This window comes from Podarcis erhardii, assembly GCF_964252035.2.
Source record: "Podarcis erhardii genome assembly, chromosome: 17".
Taxonomy (NCBI): Eukaryota; Metazoa; Chordata; class Lepidosauria; order Squamata; family Lacertidae; genus Podarcis; species Podarcis erhardii.
Genome location: NC_138515.1, coordinates 5,137,356 through 5,157,902, shown reverse-complemented (window position 1 = coordinate 5,157,902; position 20,547 = coordinate 5,137,356). Strand labels below are relative to the sequence as shown.

The following is a 20,547-nucleotide window of genomic DNA, read 5'->3' as shown; positions in this document are numbered from 1 at the left end:
TGGAGGCTTCTCAAAATGCAATTATGGGCAAAGTTCTCATGATGTAACAGTATTGCATCCCCTGTTCTTTGGGCCTGGTGAGCTAAAATATGGCATTTATCTTCCATCTGTGATGCTGTTTAGCACCTAGGGGACAGAGGGGGATATGTTTTGTACAGGATGAGCTACTCTAAACTCCGACCAGCAGCCATTCTGCTGCTGGCTATACAGTTCAGAAGGGCTTCCAGCCTCCTCCTTTAAGGCCCTGACAGAATTGCTTTCACATCCACAAGCCATTTGGCAACTAGGACAGAAGTAATGAACCTGTGGCCCTCTAGTTGAGAGCTTTCCAGCTGAAGTGTGTAGGTGTGTCACACAAACACTCCCCACAGGACTGGAAAAGGGTTAGTTTAACCTCTGGTTTGCTAGTAAAACCAAATTACTGTGTCGCAAAATGATGCATGTCTCAAAAATGTGTCACCAACATGAAAAGTTTGGAAAGCTCTGGTCTAGTTGTTGGACGGCATCAGCTCCCAGGAGGCCAGTGGTTGAGGATGATTGGAGTTGTGTTTCACAACCTCTGGAGAGCCACACAGATTCCCCATGCTGGGGCTCTGATAAGTGCCTGGTATCTTCACCTTGGAAGCCTTGGAATAACCGTAACAGATAAGGGTGTTGTGGCCCTTGGCTGTGGGTGTGAGGAACCTGTGGCCCTCCCAATGTTGCTGCAGGATCCCGTTTTAAGACTGACGCTGCAGAAACAGTACCGTACTTTTCTGTGTATAAGACTATGTTTTTTCTCTTTTAAAATCATGCTAAAAAGTGGGGGTCATCATAGGGTGGATGTTTGATTGGTTGCTGCTGCAGCTGTCAGCAGCTATTGTGCATGTTATTGGTTGCTGTGTCAATGGGTGGTGTTGATTGGCTGATGCTCTGACAGTTGGGTGGGCGATTGGCAGCTTCTGCCAGTGATGGGACAGACGGGAGGCAGATTTGGCGACGTGTGCGGGTGAGCGATTTTCGGCAATCCTCGCTTAAAAAGCTCAACAACCCTGGGTAATCCTTTGCAAAAAAAAAACCTCAACAACTCTGTGCCATCTCCCCTCATTTTCTTAAATCTGAGTACCTCAAAATAGGGGGCGTCTTATAACGGAAAAGTACGGTACTTCTTCACACAAGGCACAATCAACTATGGAGTTTCTCTGCCATGAAATGCGGTGGGCCAAAAGTGGTTTGAACAAATCTGTGAAAGAAGAGCCTATCAAAAGTGGCTGCCAGTTAGTTACTGGGCTAAGTGGTTGGTTTTTGGTGTGCGGGGTTTTTGAAAGTGAAGCCCTGTTGTGGAGCCTCTCGTTCCAGTTGCCCTTTCCAGTTCTTCTGTGTTAAAATTTTGCATTGGTACAGTGAACGAAGAGAGGATCCCAGGAATATTGAGGCATTTAACAACTGCACTTCCTTGAATTCAGTGGATGCTGGGCCAGGGAGAAGAATTTCAGCAGTTGTGGCCTTTTCCATCCATACTGGGAGAAGCAGCTCTTTATCAAACCTTTTCCTGCCACATAGTTAAACAGTGTAAGAGCATTCGAGGGCAGGTATTTTAAATATTACTTGGAATGTCCGAAAGCCTGATGAGCTCATTTTATTTCTCTTTCTCTTCTGCGGTTCTTTTGCTTCCTTTCCTCTACCCTCTCCCTCCCGGTCCTCTCTCTGTTGGGATCGTGCTACTTGCCACAGGAAGCGCAGAAGCAGGTAACACCCCCCCCCCAGCGCATCTCTCTGGCTGCCGGGCTGCATCATCTCACTCATTGCACAGCTGCATTCTTAACCTTCACCTGTCTTTTGTGGCTTCCATCAGGGGCAACCCATTTGTTCTGTCTCTCGACGGGAGGCACCGTGGGGTCATGGCTCCCTCAGTCTGTTCGCCATGTTCCAGACACGGTTTGTTTTTTCTCTGTGAGGCCCAGCAACCGACGTATCCTCATTGACTCGCTTTCATTGTGCTCACTGTGTCTTGGCCTGTGTCCGGTGTGTCTGCTGTCCTTGTCTAGTCAGTGCCACTTGTGGCTGCTTTGCTTGACATTTCTGTGGTCTTCACCAATTCGCCCTGCTTAGGTCTGTGTCACCTGGTGGCTTTGAAGTAAGGCTTGGCTTTCTTTCCCCAAGTCTTGTGTAGTGTGACTTATTCCATGCCTTGAGCACTCCACTTCTCTCTGTGGCGTGAGGCCTAGTCTGCACTCATGCCAGAACCTTAATCACAACTTACAAAGGCACTTAGCTCAATGGAAGACCCTCTGTCTGTAAAGGCAGTCTGCCTTTAAAGTACCAAATGCTGGCATCAAACAACAGCGTGTGGCCACCAGATTTATGCAGCAGCGTTGTGTGACTTCATGGTGCCCGGGGCAGGCATGAACCCAGTGCCCCCAGTGAGGCCCAGCCCAGTGCTCCTCTCCCTGGGGGTTGGTTCCTCCGCCGCCGAGAGAAGAGCGCCCCTCTGCACTGGGGGCACCTGCTTCCCGTGCCCTCAAAAATCCACGCCCAGGGCTATAGCCCCTCTGGCACATCCCTGCCTTAATGCTGTTCTTTGTGAGCTCCTAAGAAGTGTCTAGGAGGCCACAATGAGAAATAGGAAGCTTATTCTGATCCAGTGAGGCAAGTACAGTGGTACCTCTGGTTATGTACTTAATTCGTTCCGGAGGTCTGTTCTTAACCTGAAACTGTTCTTAACCTGAAGCACCACGTTAGCTAATGGGGCCTCCCGCTGCTGCCGCCACACCGCTGTGTGATTTCTGTTCTCATCCTGAAGCAATGTTCTTAACCCGAGGTACTATTTCTGGGTTAGCAGAGTCTGTAACCTGAAGCGTATGTAACCCGAGGTACCACTGTATTATGTTTTTAAGCCAGGGCTCCTGCCTTTTCCTGGCACAGAGGAAGAAAGCGCCTTCTGTTTGACAAGTTTGTCATGCAGATGTTAATGAAAGAGCTGTTAATGAAATTTCTGCACTTGCACACTATCATATAATACAATACCCACAGGCCTGGCTTTGTTCAATGCAAACCAACGCTGTCCAAAATACAACTGAAATCTTCAGCATATTGGCACTGCCAGCCATGGCTCTCTGTGGCTTTTTTATAGTTCTGTGGTTCAGTCTATATGGAACACCTCAATGCCCCAATATATACTGATATCTTTATTCTTTCCTCTCTGTTTCTCGCTCCTGCCATGTTCTTTCCCTCCTTGCTTCTGCCAGGAGCACCATGGTGAGGTGAGTCTTCATGGGGCATCTGTTTCTTCTCTTACCCACTGTGTGGGTTTGCAGAGGTTCACTGGCTTCTAAGGCAGGCAAGCAAAATAATCAAGGGGTTGGAGCAGTTCCTGTAGGGAGGGGAGGTTACAACATTTGGGGGGGTTTTTTGTTTAGAGAAAAGGCGAGTATGTCAGCAGGACAGGGTAGAGGTGTAGAACTTCAGGGACAGTGGGGAGAAAGTGGACCGGGAGAAGTTTTGCTTCCTCTCCCATAATATGGGAGCGCTGAGCCAGGGAAGCTGAATGTTGGAAGATTCAGGATTGATGTGGCGTGTCTTCATACCAAGCAAGATGGTTGTCTAGCTCTTTTACGCCCTGCCCTTGAGAGCTCCTTTAATGCATCAAGTAGCAGTTATTCCAAACTAGTATTATTCCAGGATGGTTGGCTCATAGAGGGAATGCAATTGGCATGGAGCCGACAAAGGCTTCAAATCCCCATTTTGCAGAGTTAACCCCATCAGAGGGATCAGAACTGTGATGCTAAGAGTTATCTGCTGACCTGCATGTAGCTCTTGTCTCTACTAACCAGAAATTCTCCGTGAATCAAGAATGATTGTTTGGGATTACTAAAACTGCTAGGGAGATTTTTGGCATGAACACCTGTCACCTAAGAAAAATGGAGAAACGAAAAATTGTGACTTAAGATTTGCAGTTACGTCTGGAGGAGCAATAGTACATAGGGTACAGATCCCAGGATCAGATCCCAGAATCTTCTCGGGGGGCAGGGGTGGACCTGTGTCTTTGGCTCACTGACTTGAAATTACCAGTCGAAGTGACTTCTCTAGACATTGAACAGGTTTATCAGGCTGGGGGGCTCACAGGGCAGCCAAACACAGGACTTAGTGCTATGATTCTAAAGTTAAAGGAGCAGTACTTGAAGATGTGCATAAATGTTCACATGATGAAATATGGGGAGAGCACAATTCTGATTTTTCATGATTAAAGTTAAGGCGGTAACAGGGTTTTAGGCCCATTAGTGCTGCAAAAGGGGGTGAATATTAAGTGGGAGGGGGCTTCCCTTTCAAGCTGGCTTCACAGCATAAAGATAAGTTCTATACTGCACCTACTCTAAGAGATACAGGTGTGCTACTATCCAAAGTACACCTGGAAGTCTCAGAAGGGCTGCAAGAATCTGATCCCAGCTGACAACAGCTAGGATAAAGAACACAATAAAACATTATGTTTGTGCATGTCTGTTTTCCTTGCCCTGGGAACAGCAGAAGGAGTGCTCTAAAAGCAAGATCCTTTGGACTGCAACAGTCCCCCCCCCCCCCCCCGGAGCTAAGAAAGAGAGCAGAGCCACCGAGTGATATTCATCAAGGCCCTCTCTTTTTATTCTTTTAATGTCCTAGTTTATGTTCATCCTGGCGGGGGTTTTCCGTTTGCGTTTCATATATAGTTTAACTGTCCCCATTTTTTACTGCCACCTCACACTGCATTGCTGCCCTTTATTATGAAACATTTCTTATGATCTGGCCCTTTGGGGGGGGGCGAGGCATCTATACTGCCAATCTTATGTCATCAACCCCCATTGCTCACCCTCGATTATATAAGGAGTGGATACACACCTGATCTTCAAAGTTGGCATAGCTGATCCCTCAGCTCCCTTTCTGAAGCTCAGTCTGGAGAGCCTGCAATTGACAGAAAATCCATTTTACAGAACAACACCCAAAATCTGGAGTGGCTCCGTCAAAGTCTTGGCTCCAACACCCTCTCCTCTTACTCCATTTGGAGAACACCCTCGTTTTCAATCTACTTTTGAGAGTGGTCACTTGGTCATTGGGCAGACAAGAGTTTCTTCTGTGTTTTGGATCAGTTAGAGGGCAACGAATGATCAGCTGTGCCTGAAGCTCATTGGCACTCCGGTGAGCAGTTTTCAAATGGTGCAAAGTCAATCTTTTAGTGCACTTGTCCTTAGAACGTAAGGCCCACTCAGAATGTTCACCTTTTATGAGCACATTTGTATGGGCTTGTCTGGAAACTTGAAAGGGGCGGTTTCTTTATCGTACAAAGGATTTCTATCGGAAGAAGGAGGGACAGCATCTAGTCTGAGAGAGGGAGGCGGATCTGGGCAGAAATATTGATGAGGGAGAGTTGAGAGTCCAATGAGGCAAACTCCGCTCAGTTTCAGCCAGAGTTAAAGAACTGGTGCATCAGGTGGGGCTCTGATGATACAGTGCACCTGTTACAACGGGAAGAGTAAACCGAAATCTGCCCATGCAATGCTGGTGGGGTTGCTGCATATTGGGCATGGACTACCACAGATGGTAGTTGTGCCTGGTAGTGGCAGCTTTTCGGACCTGCGTTTTTCAGGAAATCTTGGTGTTTGTTTCTGCAGCTTACTCTCTCAGACCCAGCTCTGACTCTGTTGTCTGTCTTTTCATCAAGTATGAAACAGGTGATCTATGAAGGACTTAGCCTTTTTTCTTTTTTTAAAGTGGCCATTAAGCTGGAAATCACCTCTCCTTGGAGTTCTCATTCTCCCTTTGCTTTGGAGGATTGCTGGGCAAAGTGTGTCAGATTTGCTGGTATAAGGGTCTTGCTAAGTCTTCTTGAGTCAAAGGTACCTGCTGGCCTCTTCTGGTGTTTATTGGTTGTATGGATAGCTAAGTCGAACCTCCTCTCTCAAAACCCAGCTTTGAGAGGCATTTTATTTGGGACTGTGACCACCTACAAAGACAAACCATGGTTGTCGAATGGAATCCGTTCCAGAAGCCCAGTCAGCTTCCGAAATGTTCGACAACCGAGGCACGGCTTCCAGTTGGTTGCAAGAGCTTCCTGCACTTGGCGGAAGCCACATCAGATGTTCAGCTTCCAATAAATGTTCGAAAACCGGAGCATTTACTTCCACATTTTCAGCATTTGGGAGCCAAAACATTCCAAAACAGAGCCGTTCGGGAATTGAGGTTTGACTGTATACCCTATACATACCATATTTTTCACTCCATAAGACGCACTTTTTGCCTCCTAAAAAGTAAGGGGAAATGTCTGTGCATCTTATGGAGCGAATGTGTGGTCGATCGTTGGCTCCCTTTCCAGCTCCACCCCCTTGCCCAGGCCTCCATTGTTGAATGTTCTGCAGACGGAGTCTGTTAGTTTCCCCAGTGACAAGTGACTGGCTGATTAGATTATCTGTCTGGAAACTGTAGAAATCGCGCCCTTTCCTTTCCTAAAGAAGTTGCAGAACTGTGAGTTGAACCCCATAAAAACAGGATTTTTTCCCTTTGCAAAGTAAGCTCAACAACTTTGAGCTGATCCTCAAAAAAACGGTGCTTTCCCCCTTTGCAAAAGAAGCTGCACAACTTTGAGCTGATCCTCAAAAATCCAGGGCTTTCCCCCTTTCCTCCTCTAAAAACTAGGTGAGTCTTATGGAGCGAAAAATACGGTGATGTGTTCTTTGCAGCCCTGCAGTGCTGTTCCATAGTATCCAGGATACTAATTGTAGTTCCAATGTGTTGTTTTTTTCATTTCTTGTATTATTTCCTGGTTTTTACTTCTTGGCGTTTTAATTGTTCCGCCTATCTAAATAAAATAAAGAGAGCACTTCTTCATACAGCACCATGGAATTAGATGGCTTTAGAAAAGGATTAAACCAATTCATGGGAGAATAAGGCTGTGTTCCACTGTCAGAGGCAGTATGCCCGTGAACACCTGTTTCTGGGAATCACCTGCTTGTAGGCTTCTCATAGGCATCTTGTTGGCCACTGTGAGGACAGAGAGGCCTTTGTCCTGATCCAGCGGGACTGTTCTTACATCCTTGTGTCTTGCTGTTGCAACGTAGCTGGCTTCGGGCTTACGAGAGCGCTAGCTCCTTCCACTTCAGCAACTATTTTGTGGGCTTCCTGTCCGAAACAACGGCCACGTTGGCAGGGTCTGGCTTCACGGAGGAGAAAGACAACCTGAAATGGTGAGTGCTGTTGCAAGGGGGGGGGGAGAGGTGGGGGGGTGGGTGCCTAGGGTACTGTACCTAAAAATGTAACCTCTTTAAATCCCACAAACAGGTAAATCAGAAAACAGGTGTTAAAGTAACTTTTATGCATAGCCCAGTCTGCTGGAATAGTTTTTGCAAATGTGTTAAATGTGGGCAGGTTCCCCCCTCCCTGGTTTGTTTTTTTGGTGGGTAGCTATTAATAATAATGACTTTGATTCAGACTCAGTTGAATTTAGTCTGCAATCTGAACTGTACTTACCTGGGAGTTAAGCTCCGTTGAATTCAGTAGGACTTAACTTCTGGCTAGGCATGATTCGGATTATCGCCTCCTGTTGCCAGGTCAGTGGAGACTTTCCATGAATCCAAAGATTCCCCCCTTCCTGATTTCTTTTTCTTTTTAAATAAAATATATTTTATTTTTATTTTTTTAAAAAAATTATTGAAGAATTTCAACATAACAAATTGTCAAGCCATTTAAGCAATTACATTATTTCCCCCCCCATCCCTCCCTGTCGCTGCCACCGAAGACTTCCCTCAGCTCCCCTCTCTGATTTCTTCGCACATATCGCTCTCTGCATATTATAAAATTGTACATACATTGGTACCTCTAGATACGAACAGGATCCGTTCTGGAGCCCCGTCCGCTTCTAGAGGTAAACGTATCTAGCAATGGCACGTCTGCGCAAGCGGCAAAACCCGGAAGTAACGCGCTCCGTTACTTCCAGGTTGCCACGGAGCGCAACTCAAACGCGCTCAACTCGAAGTGTATTTAACCTGAGGTATGACTGTATCTTTATTATGTCTATCATATGTTCACCTAATAAATTTGCAGATGTTTATTCAAAACCTGCCAAGGAGTCCAATTCATTTTGTTGTCTTTTTAGATAATTTGTGAAAAGCTCCCATTCTTCCCTAAAGTCAGTTGTCGTTGTCCCACAATTTGTATGTCAATTTAGCCAGCTCTGCATAGTTCATCAGTTTTTCTTGCCATTGTTCTTTCGTTGGGATTTCCTCATTCTTCCATCCTTGTGCAATCAAGACTCTTGCCGCTGTTGTAGCATACATAAATAAATTCTTTGTTTTTCTTGGCAAATCCCTATCAAAAAATGCTTCCTGATTTCTGGCCTTCATAATGAATTTATTCCCTCCTCCTTCCAGGGATCTGACAGTGTCTCGCCCATTGAATGTGGAGCTGCCCCGTTCCATGGTGGAGGTTGTCACCAACTGGAACCTGCCCATGTCCCGTTGGCTGAACTCCTGTAAGGATGTGTACACCTGCTGTGTTAGTTATGTGGAGCCTTAGAAACAGGCTGCATGAGGACCCTCAGCCTTGGGCATCTGTGTCTGACTCGCCCCTGACAGTGGCTCCCTGAGGAAGGGAGGTCAGTGACCCCTTACGGCAGGGATGGGGAACCTGTGGCCCCCCCAGAAGATGTTTCCCAGCATAGTTAGGTTCTTGGGTCTCCCATTGTCTTCACCCCCCCTCTTACTACTGGGGAGGGGGATGTAGAATACCCAGAACTCCTTTCTCTATTGCTCTAAGTATTTACAAATCCTGGGGGCAGACTTGCGATAATATAGTAGGGTTAATCCACACGTGCAGATTGGGGAGTGGGGAAAAGATTTCAGATCTGTGAGCCCTGAAATGGACTAAGTTATCTTCTCGTCCAATGCTGGGCATTTCGACAGATCCAAATCTCTTTTCCTCTCACTAGTCAAGAGGTAAAGGAGCCCCTTTTAAGTAGGTTCTGGCCTGACGAAAAAGGAAGTACTTCTTCACACAAGGTGTGATTAACCTGTGGAGTTTCTCTACCATGAAATGTGATGGATTTAAAATAGTCTGAACGGATTTGTGGAGGATGAGCCCATCCAAGGCTGCTTGGCAGGATGGCTAAACGGAGCTTCCATGTTAGGAGGCAGTCTACCTATGATTTCCATATGATATGGTTAAATGACAAAGGGAGGGCGTCCCAAAAGTGTCCAGGTGGCCAGTATTGGGAACAGAATGCTGAAACAAGACACATAGCGAACGTGTGCTCTCCAGATATTGTTGGACTCCAAATGCCATCAGCCTCAGCCAGCATGACTAGTGATCAGGGGTGATAGGAGTTGTAGTCCAGCAAGATTGGGAAGAGCCACATTTTCCTTTCCCCCAAAATTAATCTCAAACAGCAAGGCTGTTCAGATTCTTAAGTCTGTGGAAGCGTCATGCCCTAGAACTGGCCAGGTATGAGAGATTCCCACCAATCCAGTGCTATGTGGGAAGAAGAGGAGTGGCAGCTTCCAGAAAATACTTTGAAACTCAGTGGCCGAGTGCCTGGAACAGATAAATGTAGTAGCTTGAAGTAAGTGCCTTTTACTGCATCTCAGTTGAGATGGGGAAAAGCTGGCCAGGGCATCCAGTGGAAGCAGAACATTCTGTCCCATCACTAACTTTCTCCGCCTGTTTCCAGATGTCTTCAAGAACTCCCTGAAACTGGGCACCTTCTCAGCAATCATTGTAACCTATGCAGCTAGTGCCCTCCTACATGTGAGTATCCTTTTACAGAAGCCGCCATCTCCTGTTCCTTGGTCGCACCCTGTCATGATGAAACATGTACTGATTTGTTTTTCTCAAACATTTGTGCCCCATCTTTCTACCTGTAAGAGGCAGCAAGGCAGCTCACAATCACATGGACTAGTCCCCAGGCATTTTGCCAGTGTTTCACCCCGCCTCTGGTTGCTTTGCCCTGATGATCCCTCAAACCTATTGGCCTTCATCTGTTTCTTTCCCAATATGCACCAAATGGCTGCCAGGCAGAGGTGGAAATGGCAGCAGGAAACAGCTCCAGGGTGCTCTAAGGGCTATATATGGAAAAGAGGTATTGTGATCCCCTGCCAAGCCCTAAGGAAGACGCAGATGTCTATGAGATAGGCTGATCCACTCAGAGAGGAACCTTGAGGGGCTTCTGTCGCCTCCCATTGAAAGGACAGGGCCTGTTTACCTTCCTTGAGCTCAGAGGATGAATCTCTGGTCATCTCCAGCCCCGTATAGAAGCCAGCGATTGTAGAAGCAGACCTTCAAGAGCTCAAGGCTAACTGCAGTACAGTGGTACCTCGGGTTAAGAACTTAATTCGTTCTGGAGATCCATTTTTAACCTGAAACTGTTCTTAACCTGAAGCACCACTTTAGCTAATGGGGCCTCCTGCTGCTGTCGCGCCACCAGAGCACAATTTCTGTTCTCATCCTGAAGCAAAGTTCTCAACCCGAGGTACTATTTCTGCGTTAGCTGAGTCTGTAACCTGAAGCATCTGTAACCCGAGGTACCACTGTATAGGTCTTGCCAGCTGCCTTAAGGCTCCAGCTCTTTGCTGAAGCAACATCACTCTGTAGCTTCAACAGGAGGGAGAGCTGCAGATGGGAGGGCCCACTGGCAGCTGCCCATGGTCCTGAATTCCCTGATCTCTGCTGAAAGAGACTCTGCATGACTTTGCCAGCCCAGAAGAGATTCTGCTCTTCCCTTGTAAAGGTAAAGGTAAAGGAACACCTGACCATTAGGTCCAGTCGTGGCCGACTCTGGGGTCGTGGTGCTCATCTCGCTTTATTGTACCGAGGGAGCCGGCGTACAGCTTCCAGGTCATGTGGCCAGCATGACTAAGCTGCTTCTGGCAAACCAGAGCAGTGCACGGAAACACCATTTACCTTCCCTCTGGAGCGGGACCTATTTATCTACTTGCACTTTTGGAGTGCTTTCGAACTGGTAGGTGGGCAGGAGCAGGGACCGAACAATGGGAGTTCACCCCGTTGCGGGGATTCGAACTGCCGAGCTTCTGATCAGCAAGTCCTAGGCTCTGTGGTTTAACCCACAGCGCCACCTGCATCCCATCCTCCCTTCTGAGACCCTCCAAAAAGAGCTTCTTGCAATCAGCAAGACTTCAGGGGAGTGGGCGCTATTACATTGGGGTCCAGAACTGCCATTTGCCTTTCCTTCATTAAGCCTCTTCTTGGGAGGAGGAGATCCTTAAAAAGCAGTTAGTTTTCTTCAAGAATGCAAGCAAGACACAACCCCTGTCCTGAGATTGCTGCTCCAACTGAAGAACTGTCTCTCTTCCTCTTCCTTCCCAGGGGCTGAGCTTCCACCTGGCGGCTGTGCTGCTCTCCCTGGGGTTTATCACTTACATTGAACACGGTGAGTTCCCTCTTTTCTTTGGTTGGGGACCAAATCCGGGTGGTTCTTTACCTCCATCTAGCCTTGGCCCAGAAATTGGCCCAGTTCAGACATAAAGACAAGTCATGGTTTGTTACATGCTTGCCCCCTCCTCCTCTTGGTCCCTCCTTTGCACTCGCGGGGATGGCATTCAAAGCTTTCTTTTGCCGTATGTAACAAACCACAGTGATCGGTTTAATCCAAATACAGGAAACTGTGCTTTGAATAAACCACAATCAGTTAACAAGCCATGATCCTAAAACCAGTATTTAGGCTTTAAGCAGCAAATACAGCTCTTGAGCACAGCCTCTCACGTGCAACCACTTATTTCTTTCTTTCTTTCAATAATTTTTATTGGTTTTACAAAATAAATCACGATTAACATTTTTCAATAAAATCTAAAATAAAGCAAGATTCTTCCGAATCTTAGGATTTCCCTCCTCACCTCCGTGGGTCCTTTAAGTATCTTAATCAACTGCATATTATAGTTCATCCAAATTACAGTTCTCCATGATATGCAAAGTGTATGTAAAGCCTGCCAAAGAGTGCAAGTGTTTACACTGTTCTTTTAAGTACAATCTAAATTTGTCCCATTCTCTATTGAAGTTTTGATCTTCCTGATTTCTGATTTTCCCTGTCAGTCTTGCCATCTCTGCATAGTCAAGTAATTTCATCCTCCATTCCGACTTTGTCAGTATCTTGTCTTCTTTCCATCACTGGGCAAGCAACATCCTTGCAGCTGTAGTTGCGTACATGAACAGTCTTCTGAAATTCTTCGGAATATCTGCACCTAAAATTCCTGGTCTTTCAAAAAAAGTTATTTTTAAAACATTTTAAAAATTCATTATATATCATTTCCCAGAATTCCTTTGTCTTTTTACAATTTCACCACGTATGGTAAAAGGTGCCTCTTTTTCCTTACATTTCCAACAGAGATTTGAGTTACAGTGGTGCCCCACAAGACGAATGCCTCGCAAGACGAAAAGCTAGCTAGACGAAAGAGTTTTCCGTTTCTGAGGTGCTTCGCAAAACGAATTTCCCTACGGGCTTGCTTCGCAGGACAAAAACGTCTTGCGAGTTCTTGCGAGTTTTTTTCCTCCCCCCCTTTTTCTAAGCCGCTAATAGCGCTAATCCGCTAAGCTGCTAATAGCCGTGCTTCGCAAGACGAAAAAACCGCAAGACGAAGAGACTCGCGGAACGAATTAATTTCGTCTTGCGAGGCACCACTGTAGTTCTATACATTTTCGCTAACTTACTGGGACCACTGCTTTCTTTCTGCCTAGTTCTCCGGAAGAGGCTCGCTGTCATCTTTGATGCCTGCATACTCTCCAAGAGGTGCCCGCCAGGATGTTCACATCGCCACAACACGGTGAGATGGGCCTTGGGTTCTGAGGATCTACGGGCGCCCCTTTATGCCGCCACACCAATGGTCTGGCAGCTCAATATATACAGTGGATGCTCGGGTTGCGAACGTGATCTGTGCGGGAAGCACGTTCGCAACCCGCAGCGCCGCGTCTGCGCACGCGCGGGTCACAATTCGGTACTTCTGCGCATGCGCAATTTAGCGCTTCTGTGCATGCGCAAAGCGCAATTTAGCACTTCTGCGCATGTGCAAGCGCCAAAACCCAGAAGTAACCCGCTCAGGTACATCCGGGTGCGGTGCAGTGCACAACCTGAAGCATCTGTAACCCAAGGTATGACTGTACGGTCTTCCTGGTGTCTCAGGCGGATGCCTTTTCTGCTCTGCCTCCTGCGTTCCTTTTTTAGGATGGGGGTGGGTGCAGCTGAACATGCCAAGTGTGCTCGTTACTCCTCGCTTGGTTCCATCCCTGCTGGTTATAGCAGAGTGATTCCTGGTTGGGTGCACCTGGACTGAGCCTCCACTTCTTCTTCTTCTCCTGCAGAGTCTTTGGGTTTACCTCCTCAACCTGCTCTTTGGAGCGCTCGCCATTTTCCACTTGTCCTACCTTGGCTCGTTATTTGACATGGATGCAGACGACTCCGTGGAAGAGCAGGTAAAAGGGGCAAAGCCCAGACTCATTGGGCAGTTGTGGTGGCCATACTTTAGGACAACAACAACAAACCTACGGTTACGTGAAACATACTCAATAAACACACAAGACGTAACCAGCTGTACTTTTGAATTAATAAGGGATACTATTCATTATATCAAATTGTAGATTCCAACAGAAGTCTCATAAAGTTCAACAAAAAAAAGCAGAAGACCCAGTGGATCAGTTCATGAACTTTATGAGACTTTGGTTGGAATCTATAATTTGATATAATGAATAGTATACCTTATTTATTCAAAAGTACAGCCGGTTATGCGGGACGCGGGTGGCGCTGTGGGTTAAACCACAGAGCCTAGGACTTGCCGATCAGAAGGTTGGCGGTTCGAATCCCCGCGATGGGGTGAGCTTCCATTGCCCACTCCCTGCTCCTGCCCACCTAGCAGTTCGAAAGCACGTCAAAGTGCAAGTAGATAAATAGGTACCGCTCCGGCGGGAAGGTAAACGGTGTTTCTGTGCGCTGCTCTGGTTTGCCAGAAGCGGCTTAGTCCTGCTGGCCACATGACCTGGAAGCTGTACGCCGGCTCCCTCGGCCAATAAAGTGAGATGAGCGCCACGACCCCAGAGTCGGCCACGAGAGGACCAAATGGTCAGGGATCCCTTTACCTTTACTACAGCCAGTTACATCGTGTGTTTATTGAGCATACTTTAGGACAGGCACATCCAGCTCCCAAGAAACTGCGATCTACTCACAGTATAAAAAGACTGGCTGTGATCTACTTACAAATTATGCTATTATTTGAAAAAGAAAATAAAATGCCATTCTGTGGCATAGGCTGGGCCCACTGATTGCTGCAGAAAGATTGTGATGCATTGGGGGGCGGGCAGCTAAACCTGCTTGCCTGGAGTCTCCCTCCCTTTCAGCACCTCCTCCTTTGTCTGTGTTAAGCTTACATTTGTAAGAAGTTTCTCTCCTTACCCTGCAGGGCTACGGGATGTCCTACACCATTCACAAATGGTCCGAGCTGAGCTGGGCCAGCCACTGGGCAACCTTTGCCTCCTGGGTCTTCTACCGCCTCATCAGCTGAGCTGCGACCTCGGTGCCGACTTGAGGAGACGGGGCAGAAGTCCAGGAAGGAGAGGCGGAACCAGCAGACCTCGTCTCCTTCAAGGAAGTCGGATGCCGTCCCGGGCTTGTGCACCCCTGGACACGCTGGCTGGCCCCTTTCCCCCCTCTCGGGACACTTATGGAGGGAAGGGGCCTCTGGGCAGGCCATACTGTGTTCTGCCACGCCGTGGCAGGCCTGACCCAATGCCCTCACAAAAGGAAGAAAATCAGGTCCCACGTGGAAAGGGGCTGCTGGGAAAGGTGGCCCAAACACACAGAGGTGGTCTTGCTTTTGGTTTTAGACTTCCTTCCCTCCTTCTGCCCCCATTTCATGATGGTTTGGGGACACAACATCCCCCACCCCCCTGGGGAATTGCTGCCCATCTTGGGGCTCCCTTTAATGACCAGTTGTGGAAGTTGCAGCACCCTTTCTCCTCCTTGTATGATTTAAAATGTGATTGTTTTATGTTAGAGCTGTTGCCCCACATTCTCCCCATGCATGCTCTCTTATTAGCTCCTTTTGCTCCCTTGCGGCTGACTGTCAGAACTGCATCGGCTGCTGTCATGGCATCCCTGGTTTTTGTTGGGATTATGGGCTCTTTCTTCAGTAAAGTCTGATGATTGGTTGATTGTAAACAAGGTCTCTTCTAAACTGTATGTGGGTTTCTGTCGTCTCCCCTTCGCTGTCTCTGATGGGAGGGAAAGGTATGCAGATTAAGCAGGTTATGGTACCTACGTTTCCAAGTAGGGCCGGCCCACCCATGAGGCAAGGTGAGGCGGCTGCCTCAGGTGGCAGGATCCACAGGGACAACAGATCCAACCTCCAAGGAATACAGTCATACCTCATGTTACGTTTGCTTCAGGTTGAGCATTTTCAGGTTGCGTCCCCCAGCGACCCAGAAGTACTAGAAAGGGTTACTTCCGGGTTTTACCGCTTGCGCATGAGCAGACGTGCAAAATGATGTCGCGTGCATGCGCAGAAGTGGCGAATCGCGACCCCTCAGATGTGGGTTGCGTTCTGCTCATGTTGCAAACGGGCCTCCGGAACGTATCCTGTTCGCAACCAGAGGTACCACTGTACATCGCCTGCTGTTGCTGCCACTGCACTCTCTCCTTGTTCCCAAAGTGGATCTTAAATCCCTCCTTGTTCCTGATGTAGGTCTTCACTCGCCCGTTCTTCCCTGGCAGGTGGGGGGCACACAATTTTGTGGTTTGCGTCGGGTGCCAAAATGTCTTGGGCTGGCCCTGTTTCCAAGACCTCGCTTTTCAAAGCCTTAGGGATTTTTGCAGAAAGAATAAAAGGACAGGGAGAGGAGGGCTGGATGGCCGAGGGGCAGGAAACTATAGACATGCAGAGTGATCAATGGGAGCCATGCAGTGAGCTGAAGCTCTGCCTATTCAAGACCAGTGGAATTCCTGTTCAGTCCAGTCCTCTTCCTCTGCAACCATGTGGACTAGAAACTTGTTCCATTTCCCCAACCCCGAAAACTCAGATGCTCAAAATACTAACTCCATGCCAGATTGAATGTAGATGCTCAGAATACATACCATAAAAGCTATATTTCAGAATTTTATAAAATGGAATAATTATGCTCCTGGGTTCCATGCATATTAATGTTGGTTAGAGTCACTGCTACATCTATAAATGTGCATTAAAGGCAAGGGGAGAGAAGGAACATTGCACCTTCCCTTGATTGTGAATAGATCAAAAGGCCCGTTGAGTTGGGTAAAGGTAAAGGGTAAAGGGACCCCTGACAGTTAAGTCCAGTCGCAGACGACTCTGGGGTTGCGGCTCTCATCTCGCTTTACTGGCCAAGGGAGCCGGCGTTTGTCCGCAGATAGCTTCCGGGTCATGTTGCCAGCATGACTAAGCCACTTCTGGCAAATCCAGAGCAGCGCACTGAAACGCCGTTTACCTTCCCGCTGGAGTGGTACCTATTTATCTACTTGCACTTTGACGTGATTTTGAACTGCTAGATTGGCAGGAGCAGGGACTGAGCAACGGGAGCTCACCCCGTCGTGGGGATTCGAACCACCGACCTTCTGGTTGGCAAGCCCAAGGCTCTGGGGTTTAACCCACAGCGCCACCCCTTACAGGGTACCAAATCTTAAACATGGATTCCTTTGCTTCATCTTGACATTATCATCTCACAAAAGCCCCAGTACTATTTGACAGGTTCTGTTCTACAACTTACAGCTGTTTAAGTGGTGTAGTTAACTACCATTGATGTAATCCCTGCTATTGCAGCAAAGGTTTGTGAGTTTGATACCTGTACCTGCAAAAGGAATGGGTGGTCAAAATTAAGAAGAGGCAGAAGCAGACGGTAGTCACCCTTGGAATAATCCTGCAGCTCAGAACATAACTGCACTTGGAAGAAAAAGCTAAATATGGATGCACCCTGGAAGCTGTTCCATGAGCTGAAAAGATGAGGCAAAGAGCTGCAGTGACAGAATTGATTATACTTTTTCGGATCACTAGGGTTGTGTGGGGTTGAAGCTCCCTGTGTTTTTTGGGTTTTCATTTTTTTTTAAATAATATTTATTAAAGTTTTAAAGGTTACAAAAAGAAAAAGAGAAAACACCAAGTTAAACAAAAACTAAACAACACATCACAATATAGAAAAAAGAATAGAAAAAAGAAAAAATAATTATAAAAAACAGAAAAATAGAAACAATTAAAAAACACAACGGGCCTTCCCATAACTTATCTTTCATTTGCTTGTTTCCTTGACCTCCTCGCACCTCCCTTTTTTGTATTCTAGTTCGATTAGCTATTTCAGCAAATCCTTTCCATCCTTCCCAATTTTTATCCTATAATTTATCCTAATATAATGTAACTTTACCTTTCCTCCTTTCATCCATTAACAGTCTATTTTTACTTAGTCCTTTATAATATTTCTGCTAAAGCCACATAACTTCATTCCAGTCTCCTTCTAACATTCCTTAATTTTACAATGTTTCTGTAAATAAGCTTTAAATTTCTTTCAATCTTCTTCCACCGACTCTTCTCCCTGGTCTCGGATTCTGCCAGTCATTTCCGCCAGTTCCATGTAGTCCATCACCTTCATCTGCCATTCTTCCCGGGTGGGTAAATCTTGTGTCTTCCAGTACTTTGCAATAAGTATTCTTGCTGCTGTTGTATTGGTTTTCAAAACTCCCTACAAGTACAAAATATCACAGTATTGAGCAGCCTGAGCCTTTTAAGTGGGGGAGCAAATCACAAATGCAACTCAAAGCCCTGAAGTCTGAAGTAGGGTGAAGCCTGGTCTACCACCTCAGCGTTCTGCTGCATCTGTGGAGGCAGACCTACAAAGCAGTACAGGGAAGCCAGTGGTCGAAAGGGTTCTCTTGTGCTTGGACTATTTTGGACTATTTGGGGCTATAGGCAGAGCACAGGAGCTGCAGGCTGAAAAAGGCCTAACTCCACTTGCCTGGGAGTAAACGTCATTGATTTCTTTTTTCTTTTTGAATTGAAATTGAACTTTATTGAACAATCAACATCAACCTACATGACAATACATAATAATACAATATTTACAAACAAGATGCACAACTTACACATATTTTACAGGGGGGGAAAGAAAAAAGATGAAGTACCTATAAAATTAACTTCTGATTATTCTCATTGTACTGTTTCTTATTTTGTCGTTTTACCCACAGTGCCTTCTTGTTATTTTTGTTTTCCTAGAACTTTTCATACTATTCTATTAGCCAATATGTTACAAGAATCATTCAAGGTCTGCCAGGAGAATTTTGTTATCACGGTAATTTTTCAAATACTCTTTAAATAATATCCATTCTTTATTCACCTTCTGCGTCAAATATACTCGTAACTCTAACTCTGACAGGGAGAGTTAGAGTTAAACGCCATTGAATTCAGTTGGCATCACCTCTGAGTAGGACAGGGTTAGAATTAATTGCACTGTAGGCAGCAAAACACTTTCCACGTGAGGCCTTGCAGAGCACCTGCCAGCCAGTATGGACAGGACTGGGCAAGTTAGTTTTGATTCATTGGCCTGGCTCGCATTAAGCCATTATTTGTTTAGCCAACGCCTAGTTGAACACCTGAACCTAGCCTCCTAAGGCATGGTTTGTTTTCTGGTAACAAAACACCAAGTGAAGCCATGGTTTGATATCTGTCCGTAAGATTCTTAACTCTGTCCATCAGATCATCATAACTGGTTTGGCATTATGTCTGAAAACCCAACAGCCTTGCTTAACCATGGTTTGTTCAGCCAACCCATTTCAGTTGCTGAGGCGTGAGGCTAGAGCAGCTGCAAAACAATCCAAATTTAGGAGAAACAAGATGAGGTAGGTTTGTTCATCTGTGAGATGACACATGGTTTGTTGAGCAAACCATGGTTAAAACAAACAATGGCTTGGTGCTATGCGTGAATGCAGTTTCTTACATTAATATGCTCCCTGAATACCAAAAAATGATAAACAGGTTAAGTGGGGGAGAATTCTGGAAATCTGGCTTCCGGTTCTGCTCTGCCTTAATGGAGGCAGCCCCCATGACAGTGGAAGATCATTGGCAAAGGAAAAACAAGGATGATTGAGGTATAAACCACTGAGTCTAGGGCTTGCCGATCAGGAGGTCGGTGGTTCGAATCCCCGTTACGGGGTGAGCTCCCGTTGCTTGTTCCCAGCTCCTGCCAACCTAGCAGTTCAAAAGCATGTCAAAGTGCAAGTAGATAAATAGGTACCGCTCTGGTGGGAAGGTAAATGGTGTTTCCATGCACTGCTCTGGTTTCAGTGTACCATTGCGCCAGAAGCGACTTAGTCATGCTAGCCACATGACCCGGAAAAACTGTCTGCAGACAAATGCCAGCTCCCTCAGCCTGAAAAGCGAGATGAGCGCCGCAACCCGAGTTGTTCGCGACTGGACTTAATTATCAGGGGTCCTTTACCTTTTTATTATTGGACTGTAATTTAAAACTAATAAAAAATTAGGATAAAAAAGAGAATTTTGGAAATCTGACAACATACACATCACTTCTGTTTAGAATATTACAATAGTTTTCTCCTTCGCTCTGTGTGATGTCTGGAACTGGTGGCAATGAGGAACAAAAGTGAAGCTCCCCTGCTGCCCCAAAACGCACCAGATGTGGAAGCGAAGGGAACCTTTCAAAGAGGGGATTCTGGATGATGATGCTGGCTGTGAAGGTGCCTGAAAAGTGGCACTTGCTGTGCCTCACTTTTCTCTGCTGCTATTAAAGACACAGGAATTCTGTGCCATTTTGCATCTGGACACCCCTCCGAGTCCTTTGAAACAGGGAGAACCAAGCACAATTCCTTACTTCTCAGTGGGCCAAAATGTGCTGGTGTTAAACTGGTGTTTCCTGCTGCTCCAGTAAAACAATGAGGTTCAGAAAAAGGATGAGAGGTAGGAACGATATTTTGCTTTTTTCAGTTGCATTTGATTTGCTTCCTGTAAAATAAACGGAGGGGGGGGTACTGCAGTGCCTTCCTCTGGCATTACTGCTTACTGTTTAATACAATATCCACATTTAAAAGGGAAGAAGGTTTGTACACGTGTGGACTGTTAATAGAATGGTGATTGGAAGTCCAGTGAAATTGACTTCCATAGTTATAAACAGCATACAGTCATTGGGGCTCTATGTGCAGAGCCCACTGGACAGCAAGGCAGCAGGATTTCAGAGAATAGGACCCTCACTGTGTTCAGAGCAGCACTGGATAAGAGACAGTAAAATATAACAGGAGTCTTGCGGCACATTAAAGACATAACCAATTGATTATGGTGTTAAGGTTGCTGGGAAGGGATGCAGGTGGTGCTGTGGGTTAAACCACAGAGCCTAGGACTTGCCGATCAGAAGGTCGGCGGTTCGAATCCCCGCGATGGGCTGAGCTCCTGTTGCTCGGTCCCTGCTCCTGCCCACCTAGCAGTTCGAAAGCACGTCAAAGTGCAAGTAGATAAATAGGTACCACTCCAGCGGGAAGGTAAACAGCATTTCCGTGCGCTGCTCTGGTTCGCCAGAAGCGGCTTAGTCATGCTGGCCACATGACCC

The 20,547-nt window shown here is 46.6% G+C and overlaps 1 protein-coding gene across 2 annotated transcripts in view; it reads left to right on the top strand.

The window, feature by feature from the left end:
• PORCN (porcupine O-acyltransferase) overlaps nucleotides 1-15,157 on the top strand; it is a 29,132-nt gene extending 13,975 nt beyond the window's left edge. The window contains exons 7-15 of one of the 2 annotated variants that reach the window (XM_081845329.1): nucleotides 1,714-1,728; nucleotides 3,228-3,242; nucleotides 7,065-7,190; nucleotides 8,373-8,473; nucleotides 9,668-9,744; nucleotides 11,320-11,383; nucleotides 12,685-12,770; nucleotides 13,306-13,416; nucleotides 14,397-15,157. In XM_081845329.1, the coding sequence (XP_081701455.1) occupies nucleotides 1,714-1,728; nucleotides 3,228-3,242; nucleotides 7,065-7,190; nucleotides 8,373-8,473; nucleotides 9,668-9,744; nucleotides 11,320-11,383; nucleotides 12,685-12,770; nucleotides 13,306-13,416; nucleotides 14,397-14,498 (697 nt within the window). In that variant the 3' untranslated portion in view covers nucleotides 14,499-15,157. The remainder of the gene's footprint in view (nucleotides 1-1,713; nucleotides 1,729-3,227; nucleotides 3,243-7,064; nucleotides 7,191-8,372; nucleotides 8,474-9,667; nucleotides 9,745-11,319; nucleotides 11,384-12,684; nucleotides 12,771-13,305; nucleotides 13,417-14,396) is intronic. The other variant, XM_081845330.1, reaches the window with a different exon arrangement.
• The last annotated feature ends 5,390 nt before the right edge of the window (nucleotides 15,158-20,547 follow it).